Here is a 15,077-nt window from a genome sequence, read left to right on the forward strand (position 1 = left end):
CCACCAGCTGCTCTCTGGCTGCCCAGGCTTTGCCTCTGCTTTATGATTGACACCAGCCACAGGTAATGTCCATTACAGTCCCAAACCTTCCTACCAAGTGGATGCTTCCACCGTCTTCGCTCTGGGATGCTCCTTAGGTGCCCTCTCCTGTCTCCATCACCCTCTTCCCCAAAAATCCTCTTCAAAATAAATACCTCCTTGCCCTGTCCTCCTCTCCCCCAGCTCAGTCAGCCTTTCAAGACTAAATCCCTCTGCTCTGGAGGGTATTTTGTGCCTGTTGCGGAGCTGGTCAGCAGGATCTCAATATCTGGGTGGCCAATTCCCACTTCCAGCCTGGTCTCCATGTGATTTCCTCCTTCACCTCACCCAACTTCAGGTTCTTGCTTCAGGGGTCACAGCAACATGCCAGCACTTTGGATCTTCCGTCTGCCTCAGGAGGAGCCTGTCCCTCTCCTACACCTAGAAAAGAAACTAGAAAAAGTTGCCATGCTAACACAGCCACCAGCAGCACGTCCTAAAGGTCAGGCTGACCGAATTCAGGCATCAAAGGCATTCGCAACCCGCGCTGCCAAGTTACCACCACATCTTCACCCAACTTACAAGCCCACTTCGTATGTGGATCCTGAAGGAGAAGGTTTCTAGCTGGAGGTTAAACGCCAAAAAAAAGACAAAATAAATGTGCTGGTGGTTCCTGTCGGCTCTTCTGCTAATTTTATCTTCCGGGGAGGGGAGACGGGTACGTCCTGTGCAGCTCTTTGGGCAGTGCCAGCCGTCACTCATGCAGAGGTGGAATGAAATACCAGCGTGTGCTGGCATAAACAGCCTCTTGGCTCGTCCCTGGGATGACTCAACAAAAAGCAAGCCAGAAGTTACGTAGAGCAAAAGGTTTCTGTTTCTGTGTCGCTTGGGGATCTGCAAGGCTCCAAGTATTACTGGTGGAGTGGATGCAGCGTGAGGTGTGTGGATGAAGCCATCCAGGGGAGGCAGAGCAGTAACTTTCTTTATATCCACCAGAGGAAATTCAGGTGTAAATATTTCCACGCAGACAGTGCAGTGTAAAACCAACAGATGTGACAAAAACTGGAGGCAAACGCAACAGATTTCGAAGCTCGTTCTTATTTCAAGATCCGCAGGTTCAAACTGTGCAAATCTTTATTTTCTTCAGTGCAGCAAGAAAAGCACGTTCTGGGGCTGCAAAGACCCTGGATTCACCTCCCAGGTCCCAAAGCTGTGACTCACCTTGATGGCAGCAAAGCGCCGCGGCTCTGCCCAACACCATCACCCTCCCTCACCCATCACACACCCTGACCGCTCCTCACGGCACCACTGCCCGTGTTTACAGATCCCACAGCAGAGAAATCACACGATAGGGCTGAACTCCAAACCCTCGCTGCTCTTTAGGACACAATGCCCCTTCCACACGTCTCCTCTCGACCATTCACAGAGCCCATTTCGCTTGCTATCTCAGCAGAAAACAAATTTTTTGTTGTTTTTTTCAGGGCAGGTTGTTTTCCTGTTGGTTTAGCAAATCACGTCGGCTCTGTGCAGGGTCCAGCAAGTGCCACGTGTCGTTTCAACCCCCCTGAGCGCGGCTCTAGTGCACCTTTAGGGATTACAGCTCTGCAGGAATCAGACTCCCAAGAGCACACATAAGACAGTTGAGGGAGCGGATGCTACTGAAAAATCCACTGAGAGGGAGGAAAGTAATTATTTTTTCACTCCCATCATCTTCCTGCAAAGGGGCAAGGATGTGCAGTGAATGGGTAAGGCAGGGAATCTGCTTTAGATCAGCTTCAAATGCAGCAGAGCGAGAGAGCTGAGACTTTTCTCTCCTCTTTTAACACCCTTTGTGCTAAAGCTGTAGGTGGTTCTGAGGTAGAGAAATCAACTCTTTGAGAGGAATGTGGCTGTGAGAACCCTCTGGTGAGGATCCCGCACCCAAAACACAGTGTCTGAAGCCAGCGAAGGGGACATTCCTACCTCTCAGGCACATCGACCGGGACGAGGTGAACAGAAACAGGGCCAGGAGGCTGATGGGCTCCTTGGGGTCAAAATCTATAAAAGAAAGCAATGGGTTTTGTTTAGACTGAGGCTGGCCATCGTCTGTCTCTAAAACAGAGCAAAACGTTTAAGCACAGATATTGGTTTCTACTTAGCCATGTCTTACCGTCATCTCGTGCCAAGGCAGAGGATGTGAGGAGGATAAAGACTCCTCTATCTTGTAAATATTTGACGATTGCCTGTAAAGAAACACACAAAGTTAAAGCAACTGCTCCCTCTTCTCCTTAGCACACTTTGTATCACTCAGCATGACTATCAACAAGCCCTGATTGTTGGTGAACATGTGCCAACACCATCAGCTCGCTCCCTGCTGCGGAAGACACTGTTGGGGTCCACGCCACTTCGGTCAGCCCAGAGTTCTCCTTCCATTTGTGTTGTTATTCAGCTCTCAAATTCCTCCTGTCTGTGCCTTAAAAATTCAATACCCTTAGCCAAACTGGCTGCAATTAATGAATAAGGTTAAGAATTTGACTCAAGTTCAAAAGCTCCTGGGCATCTCAGCCAGGAACCGCTCACAGCAACCCAGGGGGAAGGTTTTCCCAGCAGGGAAAGCGAAGCATCTGGAAAAAAAAAAAAAAAAAAAAATCCTATCAACAGTTCCAGTCACAAGCCTGACTGAAGTTCAGGCCACGCAGTTTGCTTATTAGCAGCACCAGTATCAATGAATACGTGAAAAAAAAATTTGCTGAGTCAAAGCAACGTCTGCGACTGTCTCAGAGCTCGATGACCACATGTCTAAAAAGATATGTACATTTATCAAGGATTTTCTTGTGTTTGGGTGTTACTTGATGCGTCATCACAGAGCTTGGCTTGGACCACCTTTCCCTCCTCAGGGACACCCATTTGGATATTTTTCCTCCACACAGACACATATTTTCAGGAATGTTACAGAAACGGAATAACTCGAGGGCTTCTAACGCTCCGTGAAACTTTGCTGATCTCATTCAATATGTTCAGACATAACAGAGGGTTGGAGTAATGCCCACGGACTCTTTTCTCCAGGAAAACAGAACAACTTGGGAAAGGCTGAGCAATTTGAGTGTAATATTCACTCTTCAGAACAGTAGCTCCTGGTTTGGTTGTCTCAAGCCAGCAGAGCAGAAGGGATGAGAGCCAAAATCTCTGCTGCGTAAATCAAGCTCGATGAAATAACTGTGGTTTCTCACCAACAGGGTGATTTTTGGGCAGGTGAGGAGGTAAGTTGAGCCATAAAGCAGCAGATGTCACCCAGCACCCAGAGCATGCACCAGCCACCCTTTCATTTTCACTTGAGCCCTTCACAAGGTGGATGCCCAGGAGACCAAGGGCCTCAAGTTGCGCCAGGGGAGGTTGAGGTTGGATCTGGGGAACAATTTCTTCCCCAAAGGGCTGTGGGGCATTGGAACAGGCTGCCCAGGGCAGTGCTGGAGTCACCATCCCTGGAGGAGTTGAACAGATGCGGAGATGAGGTTCTCAGGGACATGGGGTAGTGCCAGGGGTGGGTTATGGTTGGACTCCATGACCTTGAGGGTCTTTTCCAACCAAAATGTAGAAATTCTGCGATTCTAAGAGCTGCAGCACAGACAGATCTGTGCCCCAACCAGAGGTCCAACCCCTGCTGCACAGTTCAGGATTACTTGCACGTGAAGGAACATTAAGATTGTCTTTGCTAACCTGTTTTTTTTTTTTCTTCTCATGTCGTTACCAATAGTTTAATCAATGCTTTAGAGAGTCAGAGTGTTTTTCTTACAGGGATTCACAACAAACACTTGCTCTGGTGCGTTACATGTGGGATTTGCACATAAGCGAGCAGCTCCTCAGCAGCGCTGCACAGCAACGGCACATCCAGGTACTTCATGAGCCGCTGCCAAATTATAGCAAGGGGAGGACATGCCCTTGTGGCCATGAATTTACTACTTTGAATCTACAAGGAAGCATCAGATGCGAGAGAGCAACCAGGAGCAGCAAATGCAAACCCAACCCAACCCCAAAACCCAGCGGAGACGCAGGTGCCGTGCTGAGGTTCATCCCTTGGTGTCACAAGTGGATGTGATGGTCACACTGGGAACAAAAGGATTCCAGCGTGCTGGGGAAAAAAGCCTTATCGGATAATACATTGCAAGGGAAATTACCCGTTAAAAAAAGGACAAATCTCAATATTTTCAGACCTCCCAGAAGCCCATGAGGTTTTGGTGTCATAACTGTATCTAGCTGAGTGGGGGTTATTTTTTAGCCGAGAAGGAGAAAGGCAGACGCGTGACATCTTATATCTTTTGCTTAGCAATTATCATTTTGGCATTGAGGGACTTTGCTTCTGCTTTCTTAATATATAAGATTGCCTTGCAGTCCTTGTCCACTATGCTGTTTGCAATGCAAGGGGGAAAATCATGAATAAAGACAATAAAATAATCTCATCTGGCATTAATATAGCCCAAGAAGAGGTTTGCCTAGTATAATGCTTTCTGCTCAGCAGGGCATGCTCACCCTAGCAATCAGTTCCCAGCTCATAGAGAGTAATCTTCAGTTAACAGTTTTTATACAGAAAACTAAGCTGTGTTTGAGAATAACAAAGCAAGAAAATAATACCTGAACCAGGGAAATTCAATCAATTTTCCACTAGTTCAGAATCTGTGAATAATGTTACTAAAAGTTCAAAGAGGCCACTTTCCACCCAGAATGGCTATGTTTTAAAATACTTACCAAGTCCTTTTCCTTTAGATTTTCTACTAACAGATCCATTTTATATTGATCCTTATCTGATATTTCCACTTCATATAGACTGAAGTAAAAGCCCTGAAAGCAGACTGCAGACAAAAAGAGAGAGAATTTGATGTTGAAATAGTGCCTCTCGCATAAGCTCTGAACAAACAAGCGCTCCTGTACCAAGAAGATGGGTGTGCAATTGGTGGAAGCACTGGCTTTAGAAAAAAAATCTTATCAAGATTTCCTAAGCTGGTATAGGCATTCATATCGCAAAGAGTTTCCTCTTTGACCCACACTTCAGAGATGTTCTTTATCTTATCTCTGCAGCTAACAAAAGCAATTTAACCAACACTGTGTGCTTCAACAGAAACAAGGAGCATTTCAGAGGGAAACACCTCACTCTAACACGCCAGACTCTCCCTGATTTGGAGCATCCTTATTCCGCACTCTGATGCCTAAGGAAGTTTAACAAAGACAACATCTCAGGCCCACCTTACTTCCCCTGAATTTCACAGCAAAATTCTTCTGTTCAGTATTTCCTCTCTTTCATCAGACGACTGTAAGATTTTGGCCCCACAGCACCTTCAGCAAGTGTTGCAGTGGCCTCCCCAACTTCTCCTGCCTCCTCCCCTGCCCTGGCTCTATCCTCTGAATTCTAACCCCCAAAACAAGCTAGCCGTCAGCTGGTCCCATCTACACAGATGGGAGGCAACACTGCAGGAGGCCACACTTATTTCGGTGCAAGATGACGTGGAAACGCACCTGGAGCTTCTGCAAATCACATCTGGAGCTCTCCATGGGGTATTTGTGTCAGTAACTGCGTGTCCGCTGCAGTGAGCAGCCACTCACAGCCATTGGGAGCTCAACGCGTTCAAGCTGCTGGGCTCCTCAGAACTCCAATCCAAAATGCAATCAGCAGTACGAGCACCAAAGTGTAATTAGACACAGGTCCTCTCCTCCCCATCTTGCACTGATCAGGACAGGGAATTGTTGACTACAGACAAGTGGCGTCTCTTAGCACCACTAAGGGGAGAGTAGAGCCCTTCTCTCTCTTCCCCAAATCTCTGCTTTTATTTGCTGATTGCTCAACCTCTCCCCAAGGTTTCTGGAGTCCTCTCCCCTCACACACTGCCACTCACTGTCACTGTCAGTCCCCCTGAAGTGACAAATACGCTACCTGTGACCAAAGCAACCACATCTTTTATTTTTTTTTGCTGGCAGCTACCTCAATCCGTCCAGATGCAGGAGATGCTGGGTGAGATTCCAAGAGGTGGAGTGTCCCTCACCTCGTAGAGAGGGGAAAATTTGTCTCTCTGTATTTGCTCTCAGCTCCACCACATTTGGCACCTTGCAGGACAGAAGCTCGGGTCTCAAAACAACGTCTCCCACCCTGACCTGTTGCAGGAACAGGCCGATTAAAGGGCTGCTTTGGGAAAGGGATTGGTTCACACCAGGAGACCATATAAGTGTGGACAGAAAAACCTCCCTGTGCTGCCTTGGCATTTTTCTTCGCTTATCTGCAACCAGGCACCCTTGAAAAAACGACCCAGCACTACGTGGACCTGAGCTCTGACCCCCCACGGCAATTCCTCTGGCACAGCATGAGCGGATGTTACTCATCACACCGGTGGGTTCTGCACTCACCTTCATTCTCAACGTAATTTCTTTTCCCAAATGCAGCTCCCGGTAGCTTTTTCTTCAAGTCAGACAAACCCATGATATGGTTCATGTTCAGGTTGGGAGGCCTGCGGGCAGAAAGCAGCAGATGAGCAGATCACAAGCAGATAAGGGCTCTCAGGATTAAGAATAACAAAGAGTCCTGGCTGCCCTGTTACTGTGAAAGCAGAGAAAGAAGCTCTGGAGAAGGCTCGAGAAGGTGCAGCTCGCTTAGCACTTCACTGACTTGAGGATCCAAACACTGATTTTGGATCCAAACACTGAATTTGACCTCCAAACACTGATATCGGTGGCCGCGTTACTGGCTGTCACTGGCTGTTTCAAACTGCTGTTTGCTGGTTGGCTTCTGACTACTCAAAATTTTAAATATCTCTTTTTTTTTTTTTTTTGAATGCTCGTTACCTCAATTTTTTATTTGCCATTGTGCCAACTTGTAAACACAACTCGCTGACCATACCTGCACTATCAGGAAGCAGCTTCTCACAAGAAGAAAAATCCCAAGCAGGAATAATTTATTTGGAATAAACACCTCTAAACAGTTAAGAAAAAGAAATGCCCAAATCCAGCTGTTTCCAGCTGCAGTTCAGGGCCTGCTCTTGTGTCCTCATCCAGCTGCTGCTGACACTGCACCACTGACTGCCCAAACCCACTTTTCTGACACTGACGAAGATGCTGATCAACGAAGGGATGTGACAAGGAGAGACAAAACTTTCCTTCACTGGTACACAGACACCCAAAGGTAATCCCAAAACTATCTGCAAGAGTGGCTGTGATGCTTCACATGCCACAAACTGCACAAAAAAAGAAGAGAAAGGGGCAACTTACAGCTGGGCTGGAATGGTGGAGCTGTGTGGGGTCCTCAGGGCGATGTTGCACAAGAGCTGGCCCTGGATGGAGAGCTGCCCCCTCCACGGACAGTACGATGCTACACACAAAACAGATAACAGCTCAGGGAAAGCAGGAGAGGAAAGCAGGGCAAACAAGAGAAAAATACATTTATAAATCAAAACCAATCACCAAATGCTCCTACCTTTGTGGTTAAGCTCTGGTCTAGAGAAAAGAGAGGAGAAAAAAATGGAACATTTAGCAGTGGGAAAAGGAAAACAGCCCACAAAAGTGACCAGATGTTTTGGAACAAGTTGCTTACAGGCTCTCTAGTGCTAAGACGGGCATTTCCTTCGGCTCCCTGTACTGGCAGGCGATGAGCACGTACGGACAGATCTGCCTGGGCCGCTCCGCAGTACTGCCATCGGATACTTCATACACGTAATACTGGGGTGAGAAGGGAAACACAGATGAAAAAAAAAACATGCTGAGGAACGAACAAGGCACCTGGGTCAGCATTGGGCTGCAAATCTGTACCTGGCTCTGCATGAAGGCCTGGTAGGGGCTGGTCTTTGATGGGACGTTATTTCTGCCCACAGCGACATGGCAGTCATAGCCGGGAGATGGGCTCGTATAGCTGGTTGTGTAATTCTCAGATACCACCTTGACCTTCCCCTGTGCCAGGAAATGGGAGAAGGGAAGGGGGAAGGGGGAAGGGGGAAGGGGGAAGGGGGAAGGGGGAAGGGGGAAGGGGGAAGGGGGAAGGGGGAAGGGGGAAGGGGGAAGGGGGAAGGGGGAAGGGGGAAGGGGGAAGGGGGAAGGGGGAAGGGGGAAGGGGGAAGGGGGAAGGGGGAAGGGGGAAGGGGGAAGGGGGAAGGGGGAAGGGGGAAGGGGGAAGGGGGAAGGGGGAAGGCAATCAAACAAAAACCAAATAAACAAAAAAAAGAAAAAAGGGGAGGAAAAAATAAAAGAATACGCATAACTATTCACAGAAACGTATTTTAAAAGACCCCTGAATTCTCTTTTTCCCCGAAGACAGTGTGAGCAGGAGCTGGTGGGGAGGGGAGAAAAGGGGGAAGGGAATGGGGCTGTGATCCCGGCCACCTTAAGGTTACACCCTCAAACCCCCAAAACACTCAAGAATCCAGGGAAAAAGGTGACCCACATTTCTGATCCCAGCGGTGGAATTTGAAAGGTCCTCTGCACCCTCTGCTGCCCTGCCAGCCACCAGTCAACCCAGTTGCATCTCTTGCTTTTCTCCTTAAAAACTGTCTGCACTGTATAGTGGCTTATGAAAAGAAATAATAAAAATAAAGACTTGCATTTTACCTTAATTAGCTTACAAACGACAATATAGCCCGATTTGCCGTGATACCAGGGTCTGGGATGAAGACAGTCTGCATACCTGGAAATATAAACCCCTGTGAAAACAAAGCAATGCAAGATCATGTGAATCATCTGCGGAGTAAAACCGATTGCCAAAAAAATCCTGTTAAAATGACCCTCCTTGTGGGGAATCTCTGCAGAGCCAGCACTGCAAACCGCAGTGGCACTTGCGGCCATAAAAAGGGCAAAACTTTGTGACTTTCATTCTCTTTTTTTTGACTGCTGGCATGGAACAGCGTTCAGGGGTAGCTCTGGAAAATGAGTTAATTTGGCACAAAAAAATTATTTTTAAAAAAGCAAACTCGAGGCAACAACTATCCCCCCCCCAAAATATAAAATCAACCCCCAAATAGAAGATGAGGCTTATGCGTGACACTTGAGTGATTTGGAGTGTAGTAACTGTAGCAAGTGCAGTGTTACCTTGCTCCCTTCAAATCCCCAATTGGTTTCATCTAAATTCCTGTTGATTCTCCATCTACATATTAAGGCCAGTCCAAAAAAAGTAATGGCACATTATTTAAAGCATCTCGGTAGCAGTAGTTTGCCTGATAAAGCTTGTCTTTTGAGGAAAAAGAAAATGTCATTCTGCCAGCCTTCCTCTTCCCTCATGGGAGAGATGATTTTTTTTGTCTCCCAGTTCAGGAGCTTCTTAAAAATTCTCCTTCAGTTCTTGGATTGAAGCTTCAAATTCCATGTTTGCTGGAAATGGAGAGGAAAGCTGTGTTCATAATGAAAATCAGTTTAGAGAATAATGGGAGAAGTAGCCCAGGTAATGCCAGTTTTGCCCATGCTACGTGAAAACGCACCAAGCGAGGGCTTGTCTCTTACAGAAAGATCTGGTGAAGGGTTTCCAACTCAGACTGCGAGCAGGGCAGGTACTTTGCTCAATTTGGAGTCATGCAAAGGCAACGTGGATGTTTCTGTCAGGAACACACTCTGCAGGGGTGTGAAAGCAGGTCCATGGGGTGTCACAAACCTTCCCAGGGACATTTTGTGGCTCTTTATGGTCCTTTACCATCCCAGATGCCAACACGAACCTTCTACCCTGTGACAAGGCCCGTTCTGATGTGGCTTATTCTCATCCCTCCTCCATGCCCAGGGCATGTATGTGGATTTTTTGGGGGGATGAGAGGGTCTTGGCTCTTCGCTCCTGCTTTATTGTTGTAGACAAGATGGGTAGAGAAGTTTGTAGGGGGGGAACAGGGACCAGGCAGGGGGAGGGCTACAAAGAGACACTCTGTAATGTTCACTTCAGTCCATCTGGACTAAAAATATACACCCAAATAACCAATTATTGCTTGGTTTTGCATTCACTGCCATTGACTGTTCAATAATTAGGTGCCTTGGCCTGCAAAGACTTGGGGAATGAGCACCGGGAGACGTTCTGCTTCTGGCAGAAGGATTTTCTCGGAGTAACACATCCCACACTGCATGTCTTGAGGCCTCCAGACTTTTGGGCAAGGAACGAGCACACACTGAAAAGGGTTTTGACACGTCACGATCTGCTCTGGTTATTAACAGGACTGTTGGCAAAAGCTCAGCAAATGGACTCTGACGAGCAAACCAGTGGGGAGAGCTGCCAAAAAGCCACTTCGGTGACAAAGGTTGTTACTAACAAGGGAGAAAAAGCCTGAAATGGAGAGGTGAAGAGATAATAACAGTCCCTGGGGAAGATCCCATCCTCAGCTGGTTGAAGGGGCAGAAGGAAAAAAAACCTGCTGCTTGCTTTATCCAAATAAATGTAGTTTCCCATGTAAGAAACATTAGAGTTTCTGTAGATTTTTGCATTAAATAACAAGGCAGCACCAGGAGTCTGTCTGGGCTTTTGCTTTTGTTTTGAAAGGAGTCAATATCCCCCAGAACAGTGAACAGGTCTCTTGGTTCTCTGAATCAATATCTTACCTTTTGCTGGGTCGCCAAGCGTGGAAATAGAGCTGCTGTTTACACGGAGACCTCTCTGACACACCTCTTTTGCCTTCAAAAGAAGAGACAGCCTCTTTTACCATCTATTTTTTAAAAATAAGGGACACAGCGACTGAAATTTGTACTAAAACAGTTGGCAAAATACTTGCAACAGGCAAATACGTGCTGTGAGTCAATGACAGAACGTTACAGTCTTAAAACACCCATGGTATAAAAAACCCTAAATATGACGTCCAAAAGAACTAACAGGAAGAAAAATTGTTGTTTCAGATACTAAATGCTTGTGTTTATCAAGTGTTGTTACAAAAACCTCCATGGAAGCAAAAGCTTAGAAAAATCTGGAACAAATCCAGCATCTCCAGAAACCACTGCAAGCGCAACGCTGGACTTTGCACTTTCTTTATCTTCACACCCAAGTTAAATGAGGTCCAAACGCTGCCTGGAGATCTCCCTCTTTCCTAAAGACTGTACAAGGAGCTCAGTCACTTGGCGCAGACGATGCTAAATTTCAAACAGCTAAAATAAAGCAAGATAATTCCTGCCCCCAAACTGAGAATGAAAGGGGTTTATTTTGCTGTAGCTCAATCCAAAATGAACAGAACTAAAGTGCATTCAGGCCACCCTCATCCTGGACAAAACCATCTCTACAGCAATTTAGCACTGTGTTATTAAATCACATGAAAAGTGAATTCCCAGAAAATCAAAAGCATCCTTGTGAAAAATGGGCAGGAATAACTTTCCTAATAGCCGCGTCAGGTTTTCTCTCCACCTTGTTGGCAAAATGAAGGGAACTTGCCCAAAACCACCTGACAAACTCCTGTCGTCTGTCACAAAGGCGCTTTTCTAAGTGTACATGGAAGGTTTCACCTGTCTTTACTCAACCATAAATCCACTGGGACAAAGGGAGACTCCTTCAATCTCCCTGCAGAGGGCAAAGGAGGCAGCTAAATCTCCAAGAGCAATCAATTGGAGAAACGCAAAATAAGATCCATCACTAAAACATCCCAGGAGCTGCTTTCAGAACTTGCTTTGGATTATTTATACAGTAATAATTGTACTGGTAAGTGGAGTACAGAGAGCCAGGACACTTCAGTCAACAGATCTGCTGGGCTTTGGTGGGGCAGAGGCACTTGGCATCAAACTTGTTAAGCTGAATAAACATTTCAGGTTTACCTCTTCTTCGTTATCAAACAGGAGAAACGCAAAGGTCTCCTCCAGCTCCTCCTGGCTGTACCCGGCGGCTTCCTTCGCTTGGGCAAAAGCTTTGAGCTGCACAAGACACAACAAGACTTTGTTCCAGTCCGTTCCTGCCAGACGCAAGAGACTGAGCATCACCTCAACCATGAAGAAAATGCCTATAGAAGGGGAGACGCTTGGAGGGATCTCTCTTTTTCTCTCTCCGCTGACCAGGGAAGCCTGGACTATTTGATGAGAGAGCAGGTGCTCTCATGCAACTACAGCTCAGAGGGTTTGGCTGCAGCCAAATACCACGACTGCAATTTCTTTTGTCTGATAATTAAAGCAGACTGTGTCCTCAGTGCAGACAGGGAGCAAACAGAGCCGGGTCCGAGTCCATGATGTTTGGGGACTTCAATAAAAGAAGTTGTAGAAGTATGGGATTTTTTTTAAACAGGGTTAGAATCATAGAATCATTTTGTTAGGAAAAGAAAACAATCATCTCATCACTGCTTTGGCTTATTTTGGCTTTAGAACACACAGGCAAATCAACAAATTATGTGATACCTGCTTTCCCAGTTTTTCATCCAACTCCACAATGACTATGCCAGATACAGTCAGAATGTCTAAACTCTATTCAATTCACGATAAGAAGCAGCCTGGTCATCTCTAGTCCCCAGAGGAGACGGCGTGTCTTCCATGCCAACAAAAGCAGGACTATAGGGATGAAGACATTTTAAAAGTAGTTCTATACACGTCCCAGTCAGGTGGAGAAAGGGAAATGGGGTTAAAACTGGTGCCTGGATGGGTGTGAGGCCAGAAAAAAGAAATTCCACATGGAAATCTGCCTTGCTGTGAATCAGGAGAAGTAAAATAACATTAAAGTTCTCCTGCTACGTAGCACACCAGGATTTTTCCCCTTGCCCGGAAAGGAAAGTCTGCTCCAGGAACGAACTGCTGCTGAATGTTTGGCAACATTGGCTGAATGGATCTTTTGTTCCTGAGCAGACTGGGAAGGGAGAAGTGTCAGAAAGCAAAGAAAAGGCTCCGTTCAGTCAGGAACTGCAACCAGGGCTCCGCAAGGCTGGCAGATCAGCCACGTGCTGCAGAGGAAAGACAGACCGGCCAATAAACCTGCTTTTACAGATGTTTGCAGTTCCCAAAGAAACACCAGCACCACCCTGCTCCCCCAGCGGCCTCACCTCGTTTAGAAAAACAGTGTTTTCCACCAGAATCACTTGGCTGTACTGGAAACTCCCCTGAGATGTAGAGTCCAAGTAGGAGTCCTGCAGCACTGAAACCGCCGTCTGCAAGAGGGAACTCGACTCTTCCGATTCTGGATGAAAACCTGGAGGAAGAAATCAAAAAACGGGTGTAAATATTAACTCTGAGCTGAATATGTGGCCTCATTTAACAAGCCCAGGTCTCCATGGAGCAGATCAGCTCCCACTGGGAGCAGCAGCTCCTCTCCAGCCAAGCAACCTCCAAATCTTTGTCTGCAAGTTAAATCATCCTTCAGGAGGAAGAATTTGAGTTCCCTGTTTGCCAGTGAGCCCTTAAAAGTTTTTCCTTTGCAACAGAAAAATAATAAATATATATATACATCTATATACACATATATACACACACACACACACATATATATATATATAAATTGCCAAATGGAAAGCCTGGTGGTAAATTAACTTTACGCTGAGCAGGTCAGTTTTCTCTTGTGCTAAAAAGTTACTTAGATTCACCGCACACTCTTTTAGGCTGTGAGAGTTGATGTCTACACATAGGGAATATCTTGGTGCCTGCTCAGCTTCTTGGATTTATCTGTTTCACTATAAAGATCTTCAGATCTTCCTTCAAAGCCTCAAGGGGCAGAGCTTTCTCAAAGCCCAAACTCCCTCCAGACATTTCTGAAATAAAATATCCCAGTAAAACACTTCCCAACAGCATCCCGGCAAGAAGAGGTCCCAAAGCATGAGACAAATTAAATAAGGATAGAGAAACAAAGAAAAGTTTGCAGTATTTGTGCTGTTGCAGGTGTTAAAATCAAAATATTAAATAAAGCAGCCACTTAGAAACACAGGAAATCCCGGGTTTAGTCTCTGTTGCACATTTGAAAAAAAACTTTTATTGCTGGGGGTGATTCATGAGCTACAAGATTTCAAATCCCAAGCTGAGTTGGCAGCATAGACGCACTGAAAAGGTTTATTTCTTCTGACCGTAAACTTTAGAAAATAAAGCAGTTACCTATCAGGAAAGAAATGGAGAATCTCCACCCAAACTCGAACTCCACCCAAAGAGCAGATTTTGAACCCTGATTGCTCTTTAACAAGAAAATCACTGACAATTTTGAAGTAAATAGGTTCTCATTTTAACCTCTAAAAGGTCCACATTCCTTCGGTGATGAGCAAGATACTATCTGTTATCGCCCTGCAACCTGCTTGGGGTTTTGACTCCTATTTTTGAAGTGTAAGTTTCAATAGTTTGTTTCTTTTCCTCCCCCCAATTAGAAAGAAGAAAAGAGAGAATCATTCCTTATGTCACAAATCTTGTTATTCCTCTCAAATTACTCAAAGCCAAAAAAAGACCTCATAGAAGGAACAGGAAAAATAACAGTTCAAATTACGTGTATTAAACTCATTTAGCTACACAGCTCTAAGCCAGTTCAGCCAGTTTGCGCTACGGGGCTTAACAAGGTCTGCTTTGTGCCAAGCAAAAGAAAATCCAGACAAGGCAAAAAGTCGGGGGAAACACGATTAAAAAAGCTCTAAAAATGGTTCTAAGAAAAGCACGTGGATGGCAGGCGGGCATGGAAATTCGGAGCACAAAAAGGAAAGTCTTTAAAAGTACTTTTGTGCCTCTTAATGTTGCTCTGAGTCTTTTGTGCCCTCTCGGATTCACTTTGTAAACCTCCCACTTTCAGGTGATGCCGCTGTAATTATTATATCAGAACTAGTAGCAAAAGCAGGTGAACACAACTTGGCTCTCAAGGGCAGAAAAATGAAAAATAAAGAGGTCTCCTGGCTTTCTCTCACTAGTACTGTTTTCTCTCTTTGAGCCTAACGAGGATAGAAATGGATGTAAAGATTCCTCGCTTTTTTCGTTAGTTTTTCATTTTCTTTTGTGTCTCTTGTGTCCTGTGGATCTCAGAGAAGCAGCCAGGGAGTTCAGACTCCTTGGAAACCACATCAGGGAATTATATCCCTGTCCAAGGGCTTGGACCAAATATAACATCCCTTCTTGCTTCTTGCTGGAGCACCACAGCACTTGTATTCAGAGTCATTCTCCTGTTCTCAGCATCTTTTCCATTAGCCTAAACAAGCCCAGCTCCCTCGACTGGTCTTTATGTCCCA

The 15,077-nt window shown here is 45.9% G+C and overlaps 1 protein-coding gene across 4 annotated transcripts in view; it reads right to left on the reverse strand.

Annotated features, from left to right (window-relative positions):
- The window catches only part of TASOR2 (transcription activation suppressor family member 2), a 45,684-nt gene that overhangs the window by 21,654 nt on the left and 8,953 nt on the right, over nt 1–15,077 (reverse strand). For 3 of the 4 annotated variants that reach the window (XM_065642970.1, XM_065642960.1, XM_065642980.1), the window contains exons 2-13: nt 12,933–13,078; nt 11,728–11,823; nt 10,534–10,606; nt 8,575–8,666; nt 7,783–7,920; nt 7,568–7,692; nt 7,451–7,470; nt 7,246–7,345; nt 6,388–6,488; nt 4,741–4,844; nt 2,168–2,240; nt 1,981–2,055 (exon numbers count right to left, since the gene is read on the reverse strand). In XM_065642970.1, coding sequence (XP_065499042.1) covers nt 1,981–2,055; nt 2,168–2,240; nt 4,741–4,844; nt 6,388–6,488; nt 7,246–7,345; nt 7,451–7,470; nt 7,568–7,692; nt 7,783–7,920; nt 8,575–8,666; nt 10,534–10,606; nt 11,728–11,823; nt 12,933–13,078 — 1,143 coding nt within the window. Of the gene's footprint in view, nt 1–1,980; nt 2,056–2,167; nt 2,241–4,740; nt 4,845–6,387; nt 6,489–7,245; nt 7,346–7,450; nt 7,471–7,567; nt 7,693–7,782; nt 7,921–8,574; nt 8,667–10,533; nt 10,607–11,727; nt 11,824–12,932; nt 13,079–15,077 lie in introns of those variants that run through there. The other variant, XM_065642990.1, reaches the window with a different exon arrangement.

This window comes from Caloenas nicobarica, chromosome 1 (assembly GCF_036013445.1).
Source record: "Caloenas nicobarica isolate bCalNic1 chromosome 1, bCalNic1.hap1, whole genome shotgun sequence".
Lineage (NCBI taxonomy): Eukaryota > Metazoa > Chordata > Aves > Columbiformes > Columbidae > Caloenas > Caloenas nicobarica.